The 27,692-nt window shown below is 32.9% G+C and overlaps 1 protein-coding gene across 5 annotated transcripts in view; it reads left to right on the top strand.

Annotated features, from left to right (window-relative positions):
* Positions 1 to 27,692, top strand: part of DZIP1 (DAZ interacting zinc finger protein 1) — a 102,105-nt gene that overhangs the window by 26,478 nt on the left and 47,935 nt on the right. For 3 of the 5 annotated variants that reach the window (XM_074299362.1, XM_074299366.1, XM_074299364.1), the window contains exons 7-11: positions 1,017 to 1,079; positions 9,020 to 9,160; positions 12,150 to 12,198; positions 13,519 to 13,569; positions 16,522 to 16,581. In XM_074299362.1, the coding sequence (XP_074155463.1) occupies positions 1,017 to 1,079; positions 9,020 to 9,160; positions 12,150 to 12,198; positions 13,519 to 13,569; positions 16,522 to 16,581 (364 nt within the window). The remainder of the gene's footprint in view (positions 1 to 1,016; positions 1,080 to 9,019; positions 9,161 to 12,149; positions 12,199 to 13,518; positions 13,570 to 16,521; positions 16,582 to 27,692) is intronic. The other 2 variants (XM_074299365.1, XM_074299363.1) reach the window with 1 other exon arrangement.

Genomic DNA, 27,692 nt, shown 5'->3' with positions numbered 1-27,692 from the left:
AAGTGACTTGCCCAGGGTCACACAGCTAGGAAGTGTTAAGTGTCTGAGACCAGATTTGAACTGGGGTCCTCCTGAATTCAAGGCTGGTGCTCTATCCACTGTGCCACCTAGCTGTCCCTAGGCAGCATTTTCTTTATCTTTTTGAAGTCACTATGTAGAAAGTGTATCCCTACAGTCCTAAGACAAAAGCCTTAGTACGGTTTTCACTGTGATTTCATCCTATTTATTATTGTTAGCTTCCTTTTAAACTGCATTAGGAAATCTTTTATTCACCAAATTTTATTCTGAAACTGATTGCTGACATTCCAGAGCAGTGTATCCATATATTCTGTCTTTACTAGCAGTCTTAAGAGAAAGAATTATATATGTATGGCCTACCATGACCAATTTATATTAAATCTATTTTAATTTTTTCATAAACATGTTGTTTCTAGTAATATATGATGAGAAATTATTATCTTTGACCCACTATAACTTTGAATTTTTTATATCTTAAATTATAATTATATAAATTGTATTTTTCACCAAGTTCATTTGAAATAAAAAAACTGATTCTAAATTAAATTTTAAAATCCCATCTTTATTTTTAAAAAGTTATTACTACATACAAATAAGATATATACAGAATAACTGAAAACAGTCTCAATGGGACAGTACAGAATTTAGGAAGGCTTAGAAGAGTATATCACAGAGTAAAGTCTTAACCAGATAATACTGTTTTCTGAATTGGAATGAAACTGTTTCCCAGTGTTCTCATTTATGTCATGGTAGCTATATATTTACCCTTTGAAGTAAGAAGATGGACTAGATAACTTTGGAATTACAGTCTCAGCTATATAATAGATAGAATATATAACAAGCATATGCATTTTAAATTTGTTTTATTATATATGCTTCATTAACGCATAATTTGTTTCCATAATTATCTATTAAAATAAAAACCTTTCATTGTGAATGGATTTTTAAAGACAAATAAAATATTACAGTTCTAATGTTGTTGCTTAACTGTCTTGCAGGAGAGTAAGTGGACTTCTAGAGTTCAAGCTCTTCACCAAGAACACAAGAAAGAAAAGAGCCAGGTAAGATTACAAAACAGACTACTTCTAGGCAAAACCCAACCCAATTCACTTTTTATTTATTCACCAGATGCTTATAGTGGCGAGTTGGCTCATCCCCACTCACTAATGTTTTAATTTTCAATATGAGCATTTGCACTTTGGGAATTTGTAAATGTTATTATTGATTTGTTGGTTATCTGGACTTAAGAAATGATAGAGAAAATGTTAATAATGGAGATTAGATGCAAAAGTAAATCATGCATAAATTTGAGAGGGGCAGCTATTTGTTAAACCTTTAATTGGCACAACCCTACTTATTAAAGCACCTACTGTGTTCAACATGTTATTCTTAAAGCAAAGAAGATAATACTTGTTATTTTTTTAACCTAGTGCTATTTAAACTATCTATCTATTGAATGAATGATAGGGCTTGTTAAAATTGATTGTGTCTTTAAAACTGAACAAATTGGGGAAAACATAAGTATCTACCTTGTTGTTATTTTATTAATTAAAAAGGGGTAAACAAATGTATTTTTCAAAATTATTTATTGGGCCTCTTCAATGATGATGAAAAAAGTACGTGATTGAAGTATTCATTTAAACAGTGATAAATTAAAGAAGATATGGTGGGCACTGTGTTAAGCACTTTGCAAAAAACATCTTATTTGATCCTTACATTGCTGGAGCATCATATTGGGAGTTAGAATATCTGACTACATCATTTTCCTGCTTATGTGATTTGGGGCAAACTCACTGATCCTTTCTGGGTTAGATAATATAGACATTTTTTCCATGAAGGAAAGACTTCTTTTGGTAAAATTATATTAAATAATTATCATTGCTTAAAAATTAAAGGTGTATTTGATGACTCTGCATGTCTTTGTTTCATTTGTTATTATCAGCATTCATCTCTCAAATGAGGTGATTGGAATTGATAACTTTTGGAGTTCTTTAAAGTTCTGAGGCAGCTAAGTATCTGCTAGGTATCTGATGGATAGAGAGCTGGTCCTGGAATCAGGAGCTGGAATCATATTGAATGGCTGTGAGGACTTAAGAATATGCAAGTTTTGGTGGCTTTTTTTAAATTTTGCCTTCTTGCTATGAAATAGTGAGAAAATGAGGAAACTGGCTTCCCCCATTCCCCTTTCTTATTATTACATAATCCTCTATCAACCACCTTGTCACAACTCTTACATCTGGAGTCATAGTTTAAAATTTGGTTTTGAATCGTTGAAAAATTCCTCCAACTTTCTGAGTCATAAAGGGAAACTGAGAAAACAATACAGAAAAAAAGATATGGACACTAGACTTAAGGGCTGGTGAATAGAAATAGTAGGTAGTATTATATAGTAGGACAACTAGGTGGCTCAGTGGGTAGAGCACTGAGCCTATGGTCGGGTTCAAATGTGACCTCAGGCACTTACTAGTTGTATGACTCTAGGCAAGCCGCTTCACTTCTGTGTTGCCTCAGTTTCCTCAACTGTAAAATGGGAATCATAATAGCACCTACCTTCCAGGGTTATAGTGAAGATCCAATAGGATCATATTTGTCAAGTGCTTAGCATAGTGTCTAGCACATAGTAAGTGCTTAATAAATGCTTATTTCCTTCCATCTCTACATTTTGCAGTTTTAGTTTAACATAGAAAAACTAGTCCTCTGTAGAATACCAAAATTTTTGGTTCTTACAATCTATGTATTGCTCAGAAAACAGCCTTAATGGTTTTAGTTTCACAGTAAAAAAAAAAAATAAATAAATAACCAGGGGCGGCTAGATGTCACAGTGTTTAGAGCACTGACTCTGAATATGAGTTCAGCAGGACATGAGTTCACATCTGGCCTTAGACACTTAACATTACTAGCTAAGTGATCTTGGGTGAATCATTTAACCCCAATTGCAAAAGAAAGAAAAGAAAAGAAAAAGAAAGAAAGAAAGAAAGAAAGAAAGAAAGAAAGAAAGAAAGAAAGAAAGAAAGAAAGAAAGAAAGAAAGAAAGAAAGAAAGAAAGAAAGAAAGAAAGAAAGAAAGAAAATACTGTATTAACCAGGAGAATACAGTATCATTAGGTGCTTAATAAACAGTATTTAATGATTTTTAAAAATTGCCTATGTTCCTTCCCAGAATCCAATGGGTTAATTTATCTATAGAATAAAAAAAAAAAAAAAATCATTCCTTTACTGTATTACTTGTTTAAGCCACTAGATGGCATAGTGGATAGAGCTTTAAACTTGGAGTCAAGAAAATGATGAAATTTGGTCTCCTGTCCCTACCAGCTATGTGATCCTTGGTAAGCCATTTAACTGCTGTCTGCCTTAGTTTCTTCACCTGTAAAACGGGAATAATAGTACCTCCCACACTTGCAAAGTGCTTAGCATAATTCCTGGCACATATAAATGGCTATATAAATGTTAGCTGTTATCATCTTTATTGTTGTTTTATTATAGTTGTTATTGTTATTGGTGTTAACTTTGCAGGGTTGTTGTTAGGATAAATGAGATAATATTTGCAAAGTGCTTTGCTAAACTAGGTATCCTATAAATTCTAGCTATTTTTTGTTTACTTCATTTGTTCCCGATTACATGTAAAGATAGTTTTCAATATTCATGTTTATAAGATTTTGAGTTCCAATTTTTTTCCTTTCCTCCTTTGCTTTCCACCTCTCCAAGACACCCAGCAATCTGATACAGGTTATAGAGATACAATTATGGTAAACATATTTACACATTAATCATGTTGTGAAAGAAGCTCAGAAGAAAAGGGAAAAACCATGAGAAAGAAAAAAATGACAATAGTATTTTAGCTCTTATTATTATTATTGCTACCCCTACTTCACTAGGTGAACTAGTTATCAGTTGTTAAAGATTTTGAAATTTGAAAGATCCCCTTGTAATCAGAGGCTGGAGTAAAGGAGAATTTCATGCAGCATAATAAGGGATTTTGAGAGTAACTGAAGGTGAGAAGAAAGAACTTGCCTCAGACAACCTCATCTTTCTCCAAAATAGAGGTAATATGGAACTCATATGAATGGATGGAAAGGGGGATTGTAAGAAGTTTAAGGTTAGAAGAAAAGATTTAAGATTTGGAGTCACTTCTCTGGGTAGAGAGATTTGGAATTGGTTAGAGAAGAATATAAATGTATTGCCTTGAGTTAGGTAATAGAAACTTGTAAGTTATCCAGTCAGTACAGTCTTGAAATTCTCTCTCTCTCTCTCTCTCTCTCTCTCTCTCTCTCTCTCTCTTTTGGCAGCATGTGAATAAAAACAGGAGGCCATCATGCATAGTAGGAAAAGTCCAGGTTTTGGAAAAGTGTGAGTGAAAATAGGCAAAGGGATTTGAGAGAAGAGGTGAGCAAGTTGAGATGGAGAAGAGAAGATGAAATCAGAATAGGGGCGAATTGGTTTTAAAAAGACCTGAGAGGTAGAAAGATTCAAGATCCAGGTAAGGGCAAAGAAAAATTTGGGGAGAGGTGAGGTACAGAGAGATGGAATACTGGAGGTTGTGGTCAGATGGAGAAATTTCAAGGATTTTTGGTCAACAAAGGGGATAATTGTAAGATTTAAGGACTATGCATCTTTTATCAAGTCAAATACAAAATTCCTCTATCTAGCATTTAAATCCTTTCTTAACCTGGCTTTAGCTGTATCTTTTTGGTCTTATACTTGTTTTCTCTCTGTTCACTCTATAGCTTATCAATATTGATCTTCAGCTTTTCCCCACACAAGACAGTCCTTCTTCTGTGACAATTTGTTTCTATGCTTTTCTATAGGCTGTCCCTCCTTGCTTGCAGTATTCTTCCCACCCCCCAGAATCCCTTCTTTTCTTCAAAACCTAGCTCAGACTCTACCCACTACATAGAGTGAGATGGTATTTCCTGACACCCCAAATGTTTATGCATTTCCCTCCACCAAATAAGTTTGTTTTTATTTTTGTGCTTGCTTACATGTGTGTATTTCATTCATTCAGTCAACATTTGTTAAGCACCAACTATGTGCCACACATTGGGCTAACTGCTAAGGATACAAAAAGAGGCAAAAAACAGTCTTTGCCCTACAGGAGCTTGTATACACACATGTGTGTGTGTATATTTGTATATTGTGTATATATTTGTATATGTGTGTGTATGTACATAGACACACATACAAAGCAAGTTATAAGTTAAGCCTAACTTAAAAGAAGGAAGGCACTGAAATTAATAGGGATTAGGGAAGGCTTCCTTTAGAAAATATAGCTTTATTTGAGACTTAAAGAAAGATCTAGATAGATCAGAGAAAGGAGAGCATTCTAGCCATGGGGAACAGCCACAGAAAATGTTCTGGACCTGAGAGATGAAGAACAATCTCTTTTTCATGGAACATCTAGGAAGTGAGTGTTACTGGGTCAAAAAGGAAGTTTATGAGAGCAAGGTAAAAAAAAGGACTAGAAAAGTAACTGGGGACTAGGTTGTAAAGTGCATATTGTTTTCTCCTATAGAATGAAAACTCCTTGAGGATAGAAACTGTTTCATTTTTGTTTTTGTTTTTTTTGACCCAGCACAGTTCCAGATACCTATTAGGTACTTTATAACTGCTTGTGGATTGAGATACATTGGAGGTCTCCCTTCATATCAGAATTCATTGAAGGCCTTTTTTTCCCTTTGAAAATCCAGGTCTGGGATCTCCTTCTTAAAGTTTTTCCTACTCTCATCATCAAGAAGTGAGCCCTTCTTCCCAGATCTCCCTCTTCTCTATATTTCATCCCTGACTCAGTTGTGTGTTTTGTGAGTGAATCAGTAAACCTTATAAAGTTTTAGGCCACTCCCTAAGCCTATAAATAACACATGAGTTTTCTAACTTCTTTGTTGGGAATCCTTATACTGATAAAAATTATAGCTCCAGATCCCTTTCACCCTCCAGAAAGTCACTTCAAAATATGCAACTTATTACATTGTTGATATTTTCTTATTTATTTTAAAAATTTTTATTCCTATTCCATCAAAAACTATTATGTTAGTAAGCTAGTGGTCAGAATTGCAGAAGTCATTTGGCTGGAATGGAATTTAGAGGGTTATTCTCACCCTCTTGTAGCAGGGGCCACAGATTGAATAGAAGAAAAAATATTTGTCAAAGAGATGCATAAAAAGGGTCTGGAGAATGGAAAACTAAACCATTCATAGCTTGGAAATTAAAGGTGAACCTTTCCTGAGTATGAGGAAGTTGGTACATTTTTCATATTTGAAATGTGGGTTCTGTGGGGGTTTTCAGTCCGCTAGGCTACACCATTTCTCTATCTTCTGGCTTTGATCATTTAGAATTTTCCTCCATAACCCTTAAACCTTAGTGGGAGGGAGGTGTTATATTCAGTCAAGTTGGTAATCTCAATGCTAAGAACTTAGCCATTAATTATTCCACATGGATGATGCCTGATGTTCCTACAATGTACATATTGTATTTCTTTGTTTTGGGGAACTTGGCTTTGCCAGTTTTTTAGTGCTCTACCTAGATTTTTGGCAGTCTCTTTTTGGAATAATTATAGTTACAATATAAATGGAGTCAAATAGTCATTTATAGGCCTTCATCTCTTCTTTAGACATGTCAAAAGACAGATTTAGGAGATAAATTGACTAAAGGACATTATTTCATGATCCTTAACTTTACTGTAATTTTTGATATTACATCATCACTTGCTCCTGATCACATTTTCTAATCTTGGCTAATATTTATCTGGTTTGCCTCATGTCTCCATATTGGTTCCAATGATGTCTTGTCTTTTTTGCCAACAGCTTTTTGTTATTTGTTAATTGCCTGTACATTCTTGCAAGACTCTTTGATACCATACTATTTAAAAATTTTTAATGTTTAATTAAAGCTTAACATCAGACAGCAACAAAACCAATGAAACCTGCTTAGTAATTTTTGTAATAAAATCAATTCACTTCAATGCACATTAAATCACGTCTCCTTTTAATGTACAAAAATATCATAGCAGTTTCTTAGGCACTGGATCTTGATGAAGATTCTTTCTCCATAGATTTAAATTTATATTTTCTCCTATATAATTGTAGTGAGTGTGTATTCTTTTGTTTCTGCTCTTTTCTCTTTGAACCTGTAATACTTTTGTGTGTGTGTGTGTGTGTGTGTGTGTGTGTGTGTGTGTATACATATATATATATATATATACACATATATGCTACTAAGAGCGTAGTCCACTGCAGCTCAAAACTCCTAGGCTCAAGAGAGAGAGATCCACCAGTCTCAGTCCACTTGGCAGCAGGGATTATAGGGGTTTTACAACACCCAAGTGCCCCTTACTCTTAATCTTTAGTCCAGGCTAGGGGATCAGCAGCTTCTTTGGCATAAGTGCCATTGGCAATTGGGTAGTGGGGAGAGGGTAATGAAATTTCCAGTTCCAGTCCTTGGGAATAAGAGAGAAGAACAGGGAAGAGAGGAAGATAAAAGTTCAAATATTTTTATAACAGCAATAGTCCTGAAGCTCTTAAAGTGACATAGAATCTCAGAATTTGAAAGAACCCTAGATGTTATATAGAATAAATTTCACTTCTCTACAACTTGACTTACATGTAGCCTTTACCTAAATATTCCTAAGGCAACTGTAAATATAAGAAAACAATAAAATTCTTTGTGCTGAGATGAAATCTCAGCCTTTTTAACCGCCTATCTTTTACTCCAGTCCCCAATCCCCATTCTCACAAAATAACCAAATTTTTGTTTGCGTCAGTTTCCTCAACTGTAAAATGAAGTTAATAACACTTAACCTTCTAGAGTTGTTGTAAGTATCAAATAAGATAATATTTGTAGCATTCTTAACACAGTACTGGTACATAATTGATATTTTTAAATACTTATTCCTGAACCTTCCTCCTTCCTGAAATGTATCCATGAACCCTTTTGAGGTCTCTGGATCCAAGTTTAAAAACCACTGCCTTAAGGTGTTTGACTACACATGGTGTGACTTCCGAATCCTTACCACCTTGGTTTCTGTTCTCTAGACATCCACTGGCTTGTCAGTGCACCTTTGTCAGTACACTAAAAATGCATCTGATTCTCTAGATGTGGTCTGACCAGAACAGAATACAGTGGAGTTGTTGTCTTACTTGGTCTGGACATTCTTGTAACCTAATGTTTATTTTTTTTCAATCTGGGGAAGGATTTTTTTAAAGAATAAAATGATATAGTTTGCTTTAAAAAAAAAAAAAAAAAAAAAAAAAAAGCTCAGTTGAGGCCATGTGGAGCTCACCATCAGCTGAACTTGGTAATAATAAAAGACATTTTTGTTTATGCTATATAGAAAAGCTTTTATTCTCCTACAGAAATAGGTAAGATTTCCAGTTACCTAATTTCCTATTGAAATATAGAGCTAATCTGCAATATAAAATCACTTTTAGAGAAATTTTAGTTTTCTGCTACTTTATTGCGCATTTTCAGAAAAGCAGTGTAATCCTTCAAATTGTTCTGTCTCTGATTTAGTCCTTTTTGTCTCATCTGGGTTTCTGCAGTCAGATGACACCTTCCTTCTACCCACCTCATCTGTGGGGCTAGAACAGGAGTTCACTTAGGGTCTATGAACTTGGAATCAAAACAATGTTATCTTTGTTATCATTAATCTATAATTGAAATTAAACCATTTCCTTCCATACCCCCCAAAAAAATCCTGAGAAGGGGTCCATAAGTGTTCATGATTTAAAAAAAGATTAAAAACCTCTGGTCTAAAATGATACCCTCCCTCATTTTCCTATTGGGTATGGACTAGAAAAGTAGTTCCATTTTGCTGATCAATACCTTCTTGGCAATTCATTGTCTTAAAAAATGTCATATAGCACTGATAATTTCCTAGGATCACATCAACATTTTATTCAGTTTATTGATGCATCAAAATGATATGACTGTTGAACGGTGTGTTTAGCAAATAAAGTAAAAATATTTTGCCTGACACTTATAAAATTATGTGTCTTACTCAATTTTTGTAGCTCCTGTCACATATAGAAAAACTTCGAACATCTATGATAGAAGATTTGAATTCAAGTAATGTTTGTTATAAGAAAAGGATAGAGGAACTAGGGCAGCAAATCCAAGAACAGAATGAGTTGATTATTTCTCAGAAACAGCAGGTATGTTTGTTTGTTTGTTTGTTTTTTTGGGGGGTGAATTATGTTTGTTACATGTACAAGCAGAATGTTTTCCATTTAGTAGACACAAAATACATGCTAGTTACACATGTATAAGCATATATTTTTAAAGAATATTTATAGATTGTAAGGTGATGAATCCTCTGTTGTTTCATGCAAACATGGAAGGTGACCCAAATTCTTTTTTTCCCCAACACTATCTCAGTTTATTAATCTCCAAAATGTTCATTATATAATAGCAACATAGCATATAAATATTAACTTATTGTCTTATACTTCAGTGAGATGCCTGAACAAAAAATGTATTAGGAGCCAAACATTTGAAGTGTTTAAATAAAATTTTGCATAATTCAACTAAACAACAAAAAATAATATTCTACTTTCTTTCATTTCACAAAATACTTTGTTTTTCTTTTTTAAATTTTCTTTGATTTATTTTTATAATGCCTTTATTTTTCAAAATACATGCAATGCAAAGATAGCTTTCAACAGCTGCCATTGAAAACTTTGTGTTCCAAATTTTTCTCCCTTCCTCTCTCCCTTTCCCTAAACATAAAATAATCCAATATAGGTTAAACATGTGCAATTCTAAATATATTTTCATGCTGCACAAGAATAATTAGATCAAAAGCGGGGAAAATGAGAAGGGGGGGGGGAAAGCAAGCAAACAACAAAAAGGGGTGAAAATATACCATACTTTGATCCACATTCAGTCTCTATAGTTCTCTCTCTGGATGCAGATGGCTTTTTCCATCACAAGTCTATTGTAATTGCCTTGAAAGTGACCCAGATTCTTCAAGGCTATTTAAACACATCACAAATTTTGTCAGGCTTTAAAACTTTTGGGTTTAGTTTCATCTCTTTATCAATAACTACCAAAGCTATAAATCCAGCTCTATTCTCTCTCCTAAGTTCTAAGTCTCTCAACACAAACTTCCTTTTGGCATTTTAATTAGATGTCCCAAACACATCTGAAACTCAACTCCTAGACTCACCCCTTTTTTGATCTTTATTTCTGTCAAGGTTACCACTATTCTTCCGGTCTTCCTTTTTTTGTCCATTCAAGCTCTTAGGTGTCCTCATTTCAACTCTGACATTAAAAAGAAGTCATTTTCCCAGAGCTAGACTGGCTACATCTCCCTCTTCAGATACTTTTGAGTGGTCAGCAGGGATATTCTAATGTCATTGCCTTAAACTCCTTCTGGTGGCTTCTTCCTCTCTCTTTTCCCCTTCCTCATACTTGTTAGTTGAGAATCATTTAATCAACTAGCCTTGAATATCTTTTAAAAAGGGGATGTCAGGTAGTATGGTAAGAACTTTTGGTACAAAAACATTCCCTCAGAGGTCTGTAACACCCTTCCATGAATGTTTGCCGAATTTAGTGAGAAGTGGACTTGTGTTTAGAGATCATATATAATAAAGGAGTATTTGGAAGACCTTTTTTTCTCCTGTTCATAGGGAGTTAAATATTGCCATCAGCTGATGTAAGGATGTTATTTAGAATCCGCCTTCTTAAACTGTGTTTTGCCACCCCATATGGGTCATGTAACTGAATGTGAGGGTTGCAAAGTTATGATTTATTGTCAGTAAATGTTTGATTTGTATATCTACTTTTATCACTCCTCACTGACTCTCAACAACTTATCCAATCGGTTGTCAAATTTTGTCAATTCTACCACTACATCTCTTATATCTCTCTGTTTTTTGTCGCTCTGATTTAGGACCTTGTCATTCCTTGCCTGAAAACTTCCTAATGGGTCACCTTGAGTTAAGTCTTTGTCCCCTCATATTCATCATTCACACAAATGTCAAAGACCTAAATGATTTCTCTAAAGCGTATTGTTCCTCTGCTAATAAATTCCAAACATCTCTGTTTGACCTTAAAGCCTGTCATGAACTGGTTCCAACCAGCTTTTCTAGCCTTCTGTTAGACAAAATTGATTTTAGTCCAGTCAAAATGGCCTTTCTCCTGTTCTTCACGTATAGCACTCTTTCTCCCATTGTCAGACTTCTGCCTTGGCTTTTCTTCATGTTGAGAATGGGTGTCTCCTCACCTCTACATTTTAGAACATCTAACTTCCTTTAACATTCAGCTGTAGTATCACTGTATATATGAAGTCTTTTCTAATTCTCCGAATCTTCTAGTAGTTTTTCGGGGCCTACAAAAAAAATTAACTTGTATTTTGCATACAGACATATATAAATATATTTTTTCATCATATATAATGAATATGAGTTGCTTGACAGAGGAGACCATTGGGTTTTTGTATCCCCTGACCCAGTAACTGATATATAGTAACTGCCTTATAAATGCTTGCTGATTGATTGGAAGTTCAGCCTTTATATTTTTAGAAAAGCTATTCCCCATGAAAATTTGTTCTTGGATTTTTGGGTTTTGTTTTTATTATTGTTGTTCCAAATCAAGATAAGAGAATAAAGTAAGTTCCTACTGTATCAGGTACTATGCTATGTAGTGGGGCCACAAAGAAAGACAAAGGAGAATACCACTATACTGAGACAGGGAGGCGCTGTATTGGTCTGTATTAGCACCCATGCTGATGAAATCACAAATCAGTCAATTACAAGTGCCTACTATGTACTAGGCACTGTGGATAAGAATTTTTTAAAAATATTGATGTGAAAGAGTAAAGACTTACCAGCTCTTCCTGTAATTGCTTATAAACATTGAACATGAATCACCAGCCTTATAGAGCTAAGGTAACTGAGTCCCATTAGAAAAAACATTTTAAAAGCAAAATTAGTAATAAGTTATATGGTTAAATGATCAGGTCTAAATGTCACAATTCTGGTGTTTTTTCTTGCCAGGGAATTTGTAATATAGGGAATAATCTTGTATTTTTGTAGGATTCAGAGCAAACATTAATGGAATGACAATTATGGTCTATAGATTGTCATATAAACCATTTCCGGTTTTATATGGGCCACTCTAGAAAGTTTTTCTTCTTTGCAGATTAGAGAGTTTGCCACCAAACCATTGCACACAATCAGTGAGCAGAATGGTAAGTTGAACTATGTCACATTGTTTATAGTACACCAGCCCTCAACCAAATACTTTTTTGTATGTGTTGTAATACTTGATAGTTTAATTTGGGAGGCATTTTATCATAATATAACCAATCTTTTTCAAAGGCCAATTTAAAATTTATTTTTGGGAATAGTACCAAAAGAAAATGGTCCTGTCATTTGGTGAGAGCAGTTTGCCACAGACAACTCAAACTCCATTATGAGTGATCTTGAAATGTGAAAAGAACAATGAAAAACCTTTAACACGTTGAGTGGACCAATGTGGTAAGTTGGTGATAGGGTATGAGGAAAGGGGAAGCTGAACAAGAAGACATGGATAGGTAGTGGTCTTTAGTGTTGGAGGATTAATTATTCAAATGGATGAAAGCTATAGGTGCATTTGAGATTTGAATATTTGAGTATATACTGGATACTTAGTACTCAATTTATAATTTTTAAGGTGTGAGTGAAGTTAGACTTACAGAGTAATGAATTTGGGAACTATTTGAGCACACAAAAATCATCTACAAAGTGGAAGTGTTGAGACTTGCATTAGTGGAGGGGAGTACGCATTCTAGTGAAGTAACAGATTATTGAATTTTTTTACCTTTTTTTTTTTTTTTTACTTAACTTTATTTAATTATTTAACAATTAAGTTATCAAACTTTTAAAGTTGGTCTCTCAAGTGAATGACAGTACTTTAAAATATAGGAATTAGGATTGATTTAAGCCTAATTTAAGCAACATTCAAAAGTTATTGTGTGTGTGTGTGTGACCAGAATGCTGTTGGTATTTCTTTTCTGTAATTCAAAAATTAGAAAGAAATTCCAGCTTGACCTTGAAGTTCCTTGAGAAGTACAGGATCATCCAGTAGTAACTGATTATGATAAGATTGGGGATACTTGGTTTCCTGTCCAGCTGGATAAGTTCTTACCTAACTTGATGGTGAAACAGTAATTCTTCCTCATTCAAGCAAGGCTTTGAGAGTTTCTATTTCATATTTAGAAATTGTCACTGAGTAATTAGAGAAATTATATATAGCATTCTGTGCTTTTAAAAAATTGTATTCAGATATACTTAGTGAATGTTTTGTTGGTTTTTGGGGAGGTATGCTATTTTTTATATATAGAGGAATAAGTCATTAAGAATGAATCTGCTATTTTTAACACCTCTTGCATTGCATGGATAAAAGGTTAAATTTTAAAGCATAAGGCAAAATATTTTAATTTTTGACAACTGTTCAATTCTGTAAGATAGGATAGTCTATAAATCTTTGCTAATTAATGCTTTTTCTTTTTCTTCTTTTGCTATTTTAGGGAGTTTTTCTACAAAACAGACTTTGGAAAGACCTGTGCCAGCTATACAAAGTAAATTTCTGTAATAGATTCAATTAAAATTTGACATTATTCATGAGCTAGAGTAACACAGCATTTACTTATTAATTACACTTGAAATATTACACTGAGCACAGATATACTTTGGAAATTCCATTTGATTTCTTGAAATATTACACTGAGCACAGATATACTTTGAAAATTCCATTTTGATTTTTTTACTGTGGTCTATTTTAAAAACGTATTTTTCATGGATACTACCATTTGTTGTAGCTGTTAAAACAAATCCATATGCATTTATGGATGATGATCTGCATTAATATTTACCTAATCTATTCTGTTCTCTTTAGCAGGATGCTATTAGGAATTCTTTCTGGCACATTTTTCTATATATTCTATGGGGTTTTCCAACACAAGAGGTATAAAATAATGTAGCATCTATGTGTGGATGTTCTTGGTCCCATTTAGGTGTTATTAGGGTGTTGGAAATTCTCATTGTTCTAGAGTTAAGGAGAATGCTTTTAATTCATGCTTACAGTAGCATTTTTATTTAGTGTCAAAGAATTGTTCAGTATAAATGGGGAGGTTAAGTAATCACTTATGCCTAACTCTGTTAACTATTGGTTGTAATTAATAGTTAGTATTTATGTGATGCTTTAAGGATTGCAACATATTTTACAAATATTATTTCATTTGAGCCTGTCATCAAACTTGGGAACCAGATGCTCTTATTAACCCATTTTAGAGCTGAAAGAAGTTAAGTGACTTATTCAGGATCACATCAATAAGTTTCTTTGATAGAATTTTAATTCGGATCTTTCTGATGCTACACACATCATGCACCACCTAAAAGTATAGTTCCAATATCTTAAATATTTATAGAATATGTGCTTTTAAAAATATAATGATTTGGATTTTTATTTATATTCAATAAATCAAAGGGAGGAATGAAAGGAACCACTTTTGAAAGGATTCATGTACTATAATCTCAAGTGGATCAGAAGGGACTTCATTGATCTGGGATTCCCTTGATCAACATCCTCATTATATCTGTATCATTGATTTGTCAAATAATTGAAGCTATATTAGTTAAAAGAAGAGCAAAATTAGTTTGGCATAGGAAAATTTGGTAGAAATGGACTTTGAGCTGGGTCTCAAATGTTTAAGAGGACAGGATATTTGATGAAGAAGAGGGATTTAATAAGCAAAATCATAGAGGTGAAAAGCACAAATCATATTTAGAAAACTAATCAAGATATAAAAATAGAAGTCTCATATCTAAATGGTAATTTCTTTACTTTCTGAATGTTTTTTCCTCATTTTTCGGACAAACAAATGTTTTCTTTTGGTTTAAAAAGACAAAAGGAGGAAAATTGTGAAGAAATAATTAGAAACGAGCAAAAATAGCAAATAAGATTCAGAAGCTCTTAGATAAGAAATAGGAATTAAGGATGGGGAAGGAGAATGGGAGAAAAAAGTTGAAATTATATTGTGCAATATATTATAATAGGATTCATGCTTCTGATGGAAAAGGTTAATGAAGGGTTTTAGCTGTTAAGTCTTTTTTTTTTTTTTTTTTTGGTGATTCCTGTGGTTTAGAGATATAGATTTTAGGGCAAGGTTTAGCTATTATGAACTCCAAAATACTGGAAAAATAGCTATTTTTATCTCTCATAAATTAGAGCATACAGAGAAGTATTTGTATGGTGTTCTGCAGATTCAGAGACACAGAGAATTTCCATTTAGGAAAAAGATAGAGATAGAGAAAACTAAATAGATTCTCAAGAATATGAGCTACTGAAGAGAAGCATATACAGTAGTAGGTAGATGATAGCCAACCTTGATTCTTACTAGCTTCTGACTATGTGATTTACTAAACATAAATCCCATAATATCTCAATGCCTCTGACGACTCTGAAGAACTCTAAATTACAGGTGAAATGCTGATTTGTAGCTTCCACATCTAGAGACATTTATCTGGCTCAGTGGACTGCTGAACCTGGTATCAGGAAGAACCAAGTTCGGATTTGTTTTGAGATACTTACTAAGTGTACAACTCTAGGCCAGTCACTTAACCTCTGCTTCAGTTTCCTCAACTGTAAAATGGAGAAGATAATTGCTTTTATCTCATAGGATTGTTGTGAAGATTGAATGAAATGATATTTGTAAAGGACTTAGCATAATGCCTGCCACACTGTAGGGGTTTACTATCCCTCCACACTAGAAAGTTCAAATAAGTAAAATCATAAATCCATATCTGTTTCCTTCTTACTTTCCCTCTCCAAAAATAGGGCTGCTGAAATCCAGTATAAATGGGAAACCTGCAGAACATTGTATCTAAGTCATGTTATTAAGGAAGAACATGTAAATACAATACTGTTCTGTAGGCACAGAGTGTAAAAATAAGCTTATATTGTTTTGCACATGAGGACCATGGGTCATATTGGAATTTCAAGTGACATTCTTGTTTTAGGGTAACGAGTAGAGATGGTAGACAATGCTTTTAATTTAAATGACTGTTACATTAATGGAAAAGTCTATAGAAAGTAGAACGGAGGAAGAAAGGCTATCGGTTAAGTACAACTAAACTGGAAAAACAAAATGCACAAATGAATGACACTACAGAACATAAAAACTGTGCAAAAGAGAACATAGAGAAGGACTGCTGAATGTTCAGAAAAGGGCTTTTCACCTGAAAAATGTAGATGTAGATCATACGTACTCATGTCTTTGACTGTTTTCTCTTAAAGGCTAGAAGTGGGCCACATGATCTCTTAAGATCCCATTTAGGATATGATTTAATATTTTTAAATTCTGAATTATTTAGAAATGATTTGTCTTTACATATGGAAAGAAATATTAATATTCTCGTATAATTATGTCTGATTTGTATAGCTTTTATTTGTTGTCATGATCAGATTATTTAGATTTAATTATGAAAGTTGGTTAGCTCTTTTTTCTTTTTTCTTTTCTATACCATTTCAGTGAATGCTTTGGCGTTAAAGAGTTTGGATTCTAAATCAAGTCAAACAGTAGTAGTGCAAGGTAAGTTTCAGCAATCGGCTCAGTGTTTTATGTTAAGTTACCACATTGAGTTAGATAACTTATTAACTGAAAATATTTCTATGGGCTAAATAGAAGAGAAAACAGTGATCACAGAACACTTAATAAAACTAATCTCTATATTTGATATTATTAAGATCAGAAAGTATAAATTTATTCATTGGTTGGTAATAACTTCAAAAATGTTTTTTAAATTTTCCTCACCCAATAGTATGTCTTCTCATATGTGATTTTTGGTAGTTGATGTTAAGTAAGAAAAAAAATGTGAGTTTATATTAGACCAGCCATCCAGTACAAGCCACAGGGCATTGTGTGGATTGTTTTTTTAACTTTGAATGTAATAGAAAGTCACAGTTTCATTTAGTTAGCTTCAATGATTGGCTGAGCAAAATAATCTATAAAAGTCATGTGATAATGACCAAAAGGAAAAAATTTTAGAACCCATTAGAAGAGACTCTTTCCCTGGAACAGTTTGTAGTCTAAATGACCAGATCTCTTTAATAGCCTTTGTCATTTTTAGTAACACTTTTAATATCAACCTTCTTGAAAGTCATGTAGATTATAATAATATTTGTAGCCATATTTAATTTAATTTAATTTTATTTTCTAGCTTGTGGCATTAAGTGATCAAATACTTTTTTTAGACAATCTACTTTATAGTATTTATAAACAATCATAGTTGAAACACTATTTTTCCTATATTAAATTATTAATGCTTCTAAAAGCTATTAAGTGGCAGACATAATTAACTACTATATTTCACCTGTTAAGAGTAGCCTTCAATCTCTGATATTATAGTTGAGCTAAGTAGTACGTCTACCAAGACCTATTGCCTTACAAGCACTCTTCTCTGCTCATAATGTACCTAGCCCATAATGTCTGCATAAAAAAAGGATTCTTTTACTCACTAACTGACTCATGAAGTTCTTTATTATGATTTATTTCTCCTTAATTCCAATATAAGTGATTAAAGTCTTTAAAAATGTGAATTCAATATGTAATCTATAAATTCTTATACTTCCTTTGATATTTACATCTTGTAGTTCCACAAGTGTTTAGAACACACAAATTTTTCCTATAATAGTTTAATGGTAGAAATTTCCATGTTGATTATTTATGGGAATTCTCCAGTATTTCATCTTTAAGAAAAATTGTCTCAAGAATTAATGTTTCAAAATTGTTATTTCTTAGCCATAATATTTCTATTTTTATCCTATTTCATTATTTTAACAGGAGAATAATACTTTGGTATAATGTTGCTGATTATTTATCTTTTTTTCTTCTACTAGTGGGTTTTTATGTCTTTTTCCTGCCCTTCCTACCTTCATTTTCATCAGCCTTCTATATTTCATAATAAAAGGTTAGCATTTACTATCTATCATTTTCATTCTGTGGTTCAGTACATCAAGGTTATTTCTGGTGCCAAAGAAATGCTGAAAAGTAGATAAGATATTTAAGGTTAGTTAAGATCAAGAACGTCCTGGTAAATATTTAACTGTTGGCTCTCCAGAGGAAAAATAGTAGTACACAAGAAACACTTGTAAGTTTAATGTGCATTATTCACACTTTCTTAAGTCTAGACATTCAACAGAACAATAAATCAAATCTTAATGGTAGCATTTGCCGAATATTGAGGTATAAATGCCCAAACTAAAAATTTAACATTTGGTTCTCAGGAGTTGGTTGTCTCTAGCAGGCCTCCAGTTAAAATTCAGCCAGCTGCTTCCCCTAATTCTCCTCCCCTATTCCCTTGTGGCATCACAACTCTTTGAAATGCCACGAACCAAGGACAGGATAGTGATGCTGACATGCTTCCTTCTGTGGCTTGTGAGGTGAGGAAGGACCATTGGAGTTCACTTGACTCTCCCACTAATTAGAAAGCGAAATTCTGGCAATAAGGGAAGTCAAACACTTTTTTTTCCATTAGCCCTCACCCAATTGATTGTGAAGTTTAAGATGAAAGGCAGAATAATTCTTTTATACATAAATGTTAGGAACTTTGGCCTTATTCAGGAATCATTTACTAGTTATTCGACACTAACTTTTCATTGACCTCAGGCGATTCTCTCTTCTTAAAAGCATTATAATAGTATCCTATTTTTTCTAATTACACATAAAGATAGTTTTCAACATTCATTTTGAAAATTTTGAGTTCCAAATATTTCCCTTCCCTCATCTTCCCCCTCCCCAAGAAAGCAATCAATTTGATTTATGTTATACATGCACATTCATGTTGTGAAAAAAAGAATCAGAACAAAAGGGGAAAATCACGAGAAACAAAAAATAAAAAACAAATTTTTAAAAGTAATAATAGCATGCTTTGATCTGCATTCAGACTTCATAGTTCTTTCTCTGGATACGCATGGCATTTTCCCTCACAAGTCCTTTGGAACTGTCTCAGATCATCCAGACAGTTCTCTGATATAAAATGTAGAATACTTGCTGGTTTGTATTGGCAGAGAGAATTTGCTCACTGGGAGTTAGACGTGGCAAGACCAAGAAAAATAAATTTATCATCTTTAGTTAGAAACATCTGTACTGTTAGAACTAATAGTCCCTCTCTCTCCAAAGGGCAAAACAGATGCATAAAAGTGAAATGTCTATGGAATAGTCATTTTATTTTTTCACATAAAATACCAGAGTTTTATAACTCCCATGGCGTTATACTATGATGAATATCTTGTTCATCATCAGCTCTTAAGATCTTTAAGGCTAACTACACAACTAAGTAGTTAGGATGAGAATTAGATTTTAGATAAAGTAATTATTTAGACTCGACTCTTCTGTTATTCGATGGTGTACTGTCCTAGGGTTTTCTTAGTTAAAGTCTGACGAATGAATTTATTTGTAATAGGGAGAGTCTCTAGGACATATTCCCCTAGAGTAACAGATGAATTCTGATGTCAGAATGACCAGAAACATAGAGATATCCATTTATAGATTTTACTTTGGTCTATATTATTTGGAACTGAGATTCATCTGAATTGATAACTTGGTTTGTTACTTTCTTTTAGAATGAACTAAAATTTAAGGTAGAGAATTCTTTCATCTTTTTATAGTAATAATGCTAGAAAGCCTTGTCAAAGCTAGCTTCTAAGTACTTTCTACAAAAATGTGAATGGAGGAAGATTTTTCCCTATAAATTAAAGACATTTATTTGTTATTCATTATATAGCTAGGACTCAAATAAATGGTTTTAACTTACAGGAACAAAAAAAGTCTGCTATGCTGGAATTTGAATTTTCTTAAAGCTTAGATTTTTAAAATCAGAATTTAGTATTGCTATTCTTTCCATGATAACATTCACAATAAGGCATAGCAGGGTTTTAAAACTTAACAAATCATTTCACCAGCAGGTACGCACAATTTTAAAAAAATTATTCCAACTGGCATGATATATATAAAATAATGAGCATACCCTTGTGTTTAAGGCTGATAGAAAATAAAATAGCACCTGTCTCACTAGCAAGATACACTATGTCATATAAACTCTTGAATTTTTAAACAAAAATATGATAAACAAATTTGGCATGGGGGAAAGGATTTAATTAATTACAGAAAATGATAAGTCTTGCAGCATATTGAATAGGGGAACCTTTACAAACCTGTTCTAGATTAAACATATTAGTGCTCTTTATAGCAATATTTTTCTCACTAAGTAAATTATTTATACTACTATTAGGTTTGGAATAAAACGAAAACGAGCAGGGAAGTAGTGAAATGAGATGGAGAGCAGTGAAGAGTTAGCTTATCATGTAGTGTTGACAAGTATATACCCTTTTTTCCCCACAAGGGAATAGTGATAATTTTTAAGTATTTATAGCTATAGTAACAGAAGAGGGAAAAACTCTTTGGATGCAGATAATGGAAAAAATAGAGTTTGATAAAGAAGTAAAGACATCAGTTGGCTGATGTCCTCCAAACAGTAGACAATGTCATAATAGGGCATATATAATAGTAATTTCTGTAAAGTTTTAAAGTTTACAACACACTTTCATAATAGCAACCACACAAAGCTTGGATTGTACTTTACAATGAGGATAATGAAAGCGAGAATAAGTTGCCTGGAGTAAAAGAGTAAAAGTAAATAAGAGTAAAAGAGTAAATAAGTGTCCAAAAAGTGATATGATTTCACCTTTTTATCTAGCAAATGTTTCCTCTGTATGATGTCTCTTGCTCTTGAGTATAAAAACAAGAAGAATCATGGGATTTGAGTTGGATGGGACCATAGAGTCCAATGGAGTCCAGTATGCTGAGTATATTGAGTCTCAGCAAGATTAGGGTCCCTGAGCCCATTCAGCTTCTGAGGATTTCTTGAATTGAATTTCTCATTATTCAATGAAAGAAGGTGTATTAATGGACAGACATCCATATAAAACTTGTCTGACATGCTCTCTATGCCAAGAATACTTCAAATGTGCCTTCAATGCATGAGAACAACCATTAATTATTGGTCCATGTGGGCAATGTGACAGAAAATTTGACTTATTCCACAATTGGCCCTTCAGTGCATTCAGTAACATGAAATCCAGGGAATTGATAGTTAGTCTCTCATGATACAGTATTTATAATATATTACTTATTTATAGTGTTAGTTTTTCCCCCATTCTTAGTTTTTGTTGTGATCATGCCCATTCTGAATAATTGGGGGAAATGAAGACATTTGTGAAAACAAGAAAGCAAAACTATTAATAAGCCTCTAAGTCTTAGAATATTTCTGATATGTGAGAGTTATCCATAAATTCAGCTCAAGTACAAAATTACAAACATGGAAATAAATGTAAATATGCTTTTAGCTATCTCTAAATATGTTTTTATGTAGATATTCTGATGTGTGTTTTGTACAGTATCAAATTTTTTTATTTTCATAGTTTTGGTAGAATTGCTGTTATAGATAATACAACAAAGACAAATTTTCATGTAAAAGGAAAAGATGATGAATGAGAAAATGGAGAAATAAAATAGTGAAAAATTTTAGAGTCAGTTAGGAACCATTGACTAAGTGCCTACTATGTGCCAAGCACTGTCCTAAACACTAATGATTTAAATAAAGGGATGCCCTTAGAACTCACAGTCTATTGGAGAAGACATCATGCAGATCATATGTACAAGCAAAGTTGTATACAGGAGAATTGGAAATAACCAAAAGAAGTAAGGCCCTAGAATCAAGAAAGATCAGGAAAGGTTTTCTGGAGAATGTGGGATTTTTAGCTGGGACTTAAATATAGCCAGGAGATGGGAATGACTTGTCCAGAATACTCCACATCATAAAACACTTGCTAACAATCATTGTTAATTTTGTTTTTACTGTAGAGTTTCATAGATGGCAACAAGTTAATAAGCTTTTAGAGTAGGATCTCAAATGCCACAATCTGGTATTTCTCCAGCTAGGGTTCTTTCCTTCTTTTACTAACACCTGTTGCATTTTCCGTGATCTCTGGGCTCTCATGACTTTGACTTTGAAGCAAGTGATACCATAGATAGCAGGTGGAACTTAGAGCCAAGAAGAACTGTGCTTAGATCCTTTCTCAAAAGCTTTATGATATTGAGCAAGTCATCTCTGCTTCAGTTTCCTTACTGAAAAGGGGATATAATAATGTCCTTTACCCTTTTAGTGTTGCAAGGATAAAATGAGTTCAATGGTGAAATATTGTCAAACTTTGGTCACTATATAAATGCCAACTATTATTATTAAGTATTGAAAGCCTAAAGGCTTAAATAGTTGTTTTTTTTCTGAAGCTTTGAAAATATTCAATGAAAAACATATTTTTCCAAATATCTGCCACTTAGGTTTCTATCTTGGGAGTCTTAATTCATGGTTAGAAGCCAAATAAAAACTAAAACAGGGATCAGAAAATTATGGCATGCATGTCAGAGAAATGGCATGTGAGCTAGTTTTCTTTGGCATGTGGATCCCCGTTGCCACCATCCACTCCCCTGATACTCCTTTTCTTTATAGGACTTTCAGTTTGTGAGAATTAGCAGCCATTCCACACTCCCTTCCTAGCCTGAATGAATCCATATAGTTCCTTTCCACCATCACTTCATCCTTTCCCCTCCCCAAGATAGCTGATTGGCAAGTTCCATTTGGTCAGTACCCTTCCTTGCCCCTTAAGTGAGCCAGTGGTTAATACCAACTTCTGCACAGCATAATGGAGGGAGTCAGAACCTGGTATTCCATTCATAAAAGACTACAGATGCTCTGGGCTAGAGCTAGAAACTAATTGTACCTATCTCAGCCAGAGTAGTATACAAAGTGGGTTTGGGTTAATCACAACTCAAAACTTGAAAAATATTATGTAGTAGTCATATTATTTATAATCATTCCCTATATGTACTTCTCAAATTAAGTAGAAAGTTATGAAATTGTGTGTGTTTTGCTTGTGATTTTACTTTTGCTCATTTATTCAAATGTTTCAGATGATTGCTGTCTCCTCAGATCAACTGAAACAAAAATTATTTGAAACAAAAAGTATCAAAAACAAAATTAGACAGTGCATTAAAACCTTTGCATTTTGATAGATATTTGAAAATTGAAAATATTAATTTGTTCCATTCCTCACATATCCTGCTTTTCATTTGGGTCCAAAACTGGTATTTCAATTATTTTATAAGTTACCCAAATAAATGTTTTACCCACTCAATAAACAGAATTCTTTCAATCCATCAATCAGCATTTATTAAATGCCTACTCTTTCCTAGTTATTATTCTAATTGCTAAGATTAGAAAGAAGATAAGAAACCCAACAAAAAAAATAATCCCTTCCAGTTATATGTATCCCTGTATCTACATAGACATACATACATTCACGCAAATATTTATGTTTGCACATATTTTGTATATAACATATATACATATTGTATGTGCATACAAATTTTATGTATATATATTGATATATATCTTTTCCAGTCTTTGACTTCTGACAATGAGTTAATTATTCCCAAGAGAGAAAGCTAAAAGCTAGTTTATTGGAAAAATAATGCTTGTATGTGTTTATTTATAATGAATATATATATATATATATATATATATATATATATACACACATATATGCATGCAGTTAGATGGCACATTGAATAATACTGAGCCTAAAATCAAGAAGGTTCTTCTCCCTGAGTTCAAATCTGGCCTTTAGATATTTATTAGCCATATGACCATGGGCAAATCACTAAATCTGTTTGCTTCAGTTTCTCCATCTATAAAATGAAGTGGAGAAGGAAACGGCAAACCATTCCAGTATCTTTCAAGAAAACCTCAAATGGAGTCATGAAGAATTGGACAAATTAAAAAATGACTGAACAATACAAATCTCTCTCTCTCTCTCTCTCTCTCTCTCTCTCTCTCTCTCTCTCTCTCTCTCTCTCTCTCTCTCTCTCTCTCTCTTTCTTTCTTTCTCTTTTTCTTTCTTAGATGAAGGAGAGAGAGAAGTTTCATCTTCTACAATCATTCTTTCCCAGTCTTCCTTAAAATTAGTGTCTTCCCTTTGTTGATTATCTTCAATTTATCATATATATATATATATATATACATATACTATATATGTATATATACATATATATATACAAATAGATATATAAGTTGTTTGAACATTGTTGTTTGCATGTTGTCTTTCTCCAATTAAACTGTAAATTCCTTGAGGGCAAAGACTGTTTTTGCTTTCTTACTCTAATGTGTTAGCAACGTACCTATCACAAGGTAGGTTTTTTTTTAAGTTGATACTTTTAAAAATACCTTTTAAAAAGATATAAGAATGGGGGAGGTGAGAAGGGAAGAAAACTATCCTGTTGGGGAGTGGAAGCATGGGGAGGAACATTGAGATATCAAGAAAGGAAAGCTCTTGCAGAAGATGGTGCTTCAGTTGAGTCTTGAAGGAAACCAGGGCTATGAAGGCATGATGAATTAATACTAAAGGGAACTCTTAAATGTGAGGCTTAATACAAGATAATTATAAAGAAAAAAGAATAAGTAAAGAAAAGATCTGTGGAATGATTTGAATTTAACCAAAGTTAAGGGAAGGATTTTGGATGATTTAACTAAGAACATCTAGATAATTGCAAAGATGTATGCAATGATAGACTAAATTATTATTGCCAGTTTTTGATCCTTGTCTAAACATAATCTAATCTGCCAGAGATTAGAGAAAATATCATGAGGTAAAGTAGATCAATTTGCATTGATCTGAAGCTGTTCTTGCTAATATCGAAATGAAATCTAATGTCTATTATTTAGTCAGTGTTTTAATTTTGCTTTACATTCCACTGTTGCTCTTTTACTCCCCTCCGAGGCTGGGGTTAAGTGGCTTGCCCAGGGTCACACAATTAGGAAATGTTAAGTGTCTGATATCAGATTTGAACTCGGGTCCTCCTGAAGTCAGAGCTGGTGCTCTATCCACTGCACCACCTAGCTGCCCCCTACTTTGTTTCTGTTTTGTTTTGTTTTGTTTTTGGTAAGTATTTACTGTAAGTTCCTCCTATATATTTATATTTCCTTATCATATGTGATGAAAACTCAGTTTAATAATATCATTGAGAAATAGCAAAGTGTTCCAAACTAATTGAATTTTCCCTCTAATTAAGAATTATCTCATTTTATGCAGTAAAAGTGTCTGAAAGATAGGAAACTTCTCAGAGATGTGTGAATCACTCTTTCAGGTGTACACATACTTGTGTGGCTGTATTCTTTATTACATATTTTAGATATATGACACTTAAACTTCAGAATGATGATTAGATCATGAATTCTTTTTGAAGGAAGTCTAAAAAAATTCAAATTCAAAATTATTTTTGATTAAGCAAAAAGTAATCTACAAATAGGGAAGTATATATGATCAGGTATGTAGTGACTGCAAATTAAGACTGATTTGCCTAACCTATAAGAAAATGTCACATTAAATTCACATTTTCCCCACATTCTTCAATTAAAAAGCAGCTGAGCATGAGTGGAAAAAATGAGACATGAAAATTATACTGAGTGATGAGTTGTACATTTACTATTTTCTTGGGTCCCAATTGACTCAGTTTGAATGTAAATAGCAATCATTTCTGCTTTGGCCAGAAACCCTGAGGGTCTTCCCTCTTAGATATATTTGTTTATTTATAATTTTGGACTAGGTGAAAGAGGAGAATCTTAGTCTCAGTGGCTACTTAGCTTTAATCACTGATTATGTGCAATCTCAAGCTGAGACCTGTTGAAAACCTCAGCTTTTTAAAAAAGGCCAAGTTCTCCTATTTCATCATTTCATCCAAGGCCATCTCTAATCATTTTGCCTGTATCTTTCTTTTTTATATATAATTATAGCTTTTTACTTTTCAAAATGCATGCAGTGATAATTTTCAACATTCATTCTTGCAAAACCTTGTGTTCAGATTTTTTCTTTCTCCCTCCCCACTTCTCCCTTAACATATTTACTCAGCTATCATGCTGCACAAGAAAAATCAGTTGATCTGTATGTTGTCACTGGACCCAGATAACTCTGGAGGGACAAGGGAGGCAGATGGCTTTGTACAGCCCTCCCTCACTCAAATCCAATTCACTTGCATGTCCTGGCATCATCTCCCTGATGTCATGATCCTCTTCTAGAACAGGGACAATAACAACAAAAAGAATCATTTCTTTGAAGCTTTTTGAAAGAAATTCCTTCTTTATCACTTCAATTTAGAAACTGCCAAATAATAACAATCGTGTGTTATTAAGAATTTCTTCTTTAAATTGGAAAAGCAAATTATGTCCTGAGGCCAGTTCTATTAAATAAAATAGGCATTGTTGTGTAAGGTAGAATCTGTGCTGAATAATTAACTGAAACTTCAGTGTAAGAACATGCAATTTTTTAGTCTTATTAAAATGTTTAAATGTTTATAGTTTTATTAAAATGATCATAGATGGTATATGATGGACTTTATGAAATCACGGCTATTATGGGTAACTAGAATTCAGAATACAAGGGATTCAGTGAGAGAGAAAATAATTTTTTCCACTGAGAAACATGTATGATCAAATTTCCTTTTCCTTGTTATTTGAAGCATAGGTTTAATTAATAAAAATGTTTCTATTCTCTATACCCAAAGTAGTTACAATAATATAAAACAGCTAATTAATTCAGTGTCTTGTGGAAACCAGGGGATTTCTTTCCCTTTTTTTTGAATTATATTCTTATTTAACTATAACATTTTATCAAAAAGATTGGGTATTTTTAAAATTTTCAAAGAAGGAGTATTAAAAGAATTAGATGATAGACTTGAGTTTGCCTTTCAGGGAAATTAAGAAATGAATTATTCACATTTCTTTATCCTTTTTACTTTCTTTTGTTGATCCACACATTGAAAGTAAGTTTTTTTTTCTCTCTCAAAAATTTATTGAACAGCATTTTTAAAGTAAGTTTAGGCCTAAACATTAGTCAAAATACATTTAGAAGTTAAATAATAGAGTTGCTGACTAGGAGAGATGTTCTAAAAGGCTTTAGATTTTTTCTCTCATATGGTATCAGTAGATCTATTTCTATTCTCTGTAAAGAATATAATATTCTAAAATGAAAAACAACAACAAAAACAGGTGTACTACCTGAATATTGTCCAATGTAATGAAAATAGTTGTTTAAAAGCAATGAAGTGAGCCTCAGTTCTTAATTCTTAAAGTGAGAGGGCTAATTTAGATATGTTCTATTGCCCTTTCCAGATATATAGATGCTTGATCCTATGAAATAATTTAGACTGTTTGACATGAAGAAAATGGGTTAAATCTAACACATGCCTAGATCAGTGTATTTTATGTAGAAAATAAAAACGTAAAACATTTTGCATGTATAGTTGACTTTAAAATAAAACAAGCTAGTTATATTTTAAAATTTCTTCCAAAATAAAATGCAAAGTGAAATGGTTATGACTTAGTGAAAGTAAAAAAGAAGTCTTACTCTAACTACAGTGTAAATAAAAATTTCTATAAGTGAAATAAATCTAAATAAATATTATATAAGTATATTAATACTATATATTATTTTTCGGCATTTTAAAAAGTCAATTTGCAAGTCTGATAAAAACCTTCCTTTAAATACCTATACAAATTGAATTTTATGAATCTTTCCTAATATAGTTATGAA

The sequence above is a fragment of the Sminthopsis crassicaudata genome, chromosome 3 (genome assembly GCF_048593235.1).
Source record: "Sminthopsis crassicaudata isolate SCR6 chromosome 3, ASM4859323v1, whole genome shotgun sequence".
NCBI classification, from domain to species: domain Eukaryota; kingdom Metazoa; phylum Chordata; class Mammalia; order Dasyuromorphia; family Dasyuridae; genus Sminthopsis; species Sminthopsis crassicaudata.
The sequence above is the reverse complement of the archived record's forward strand: the minus strand, read 5'-3'. Positions and strand labels throughout refer to the sequence as shown.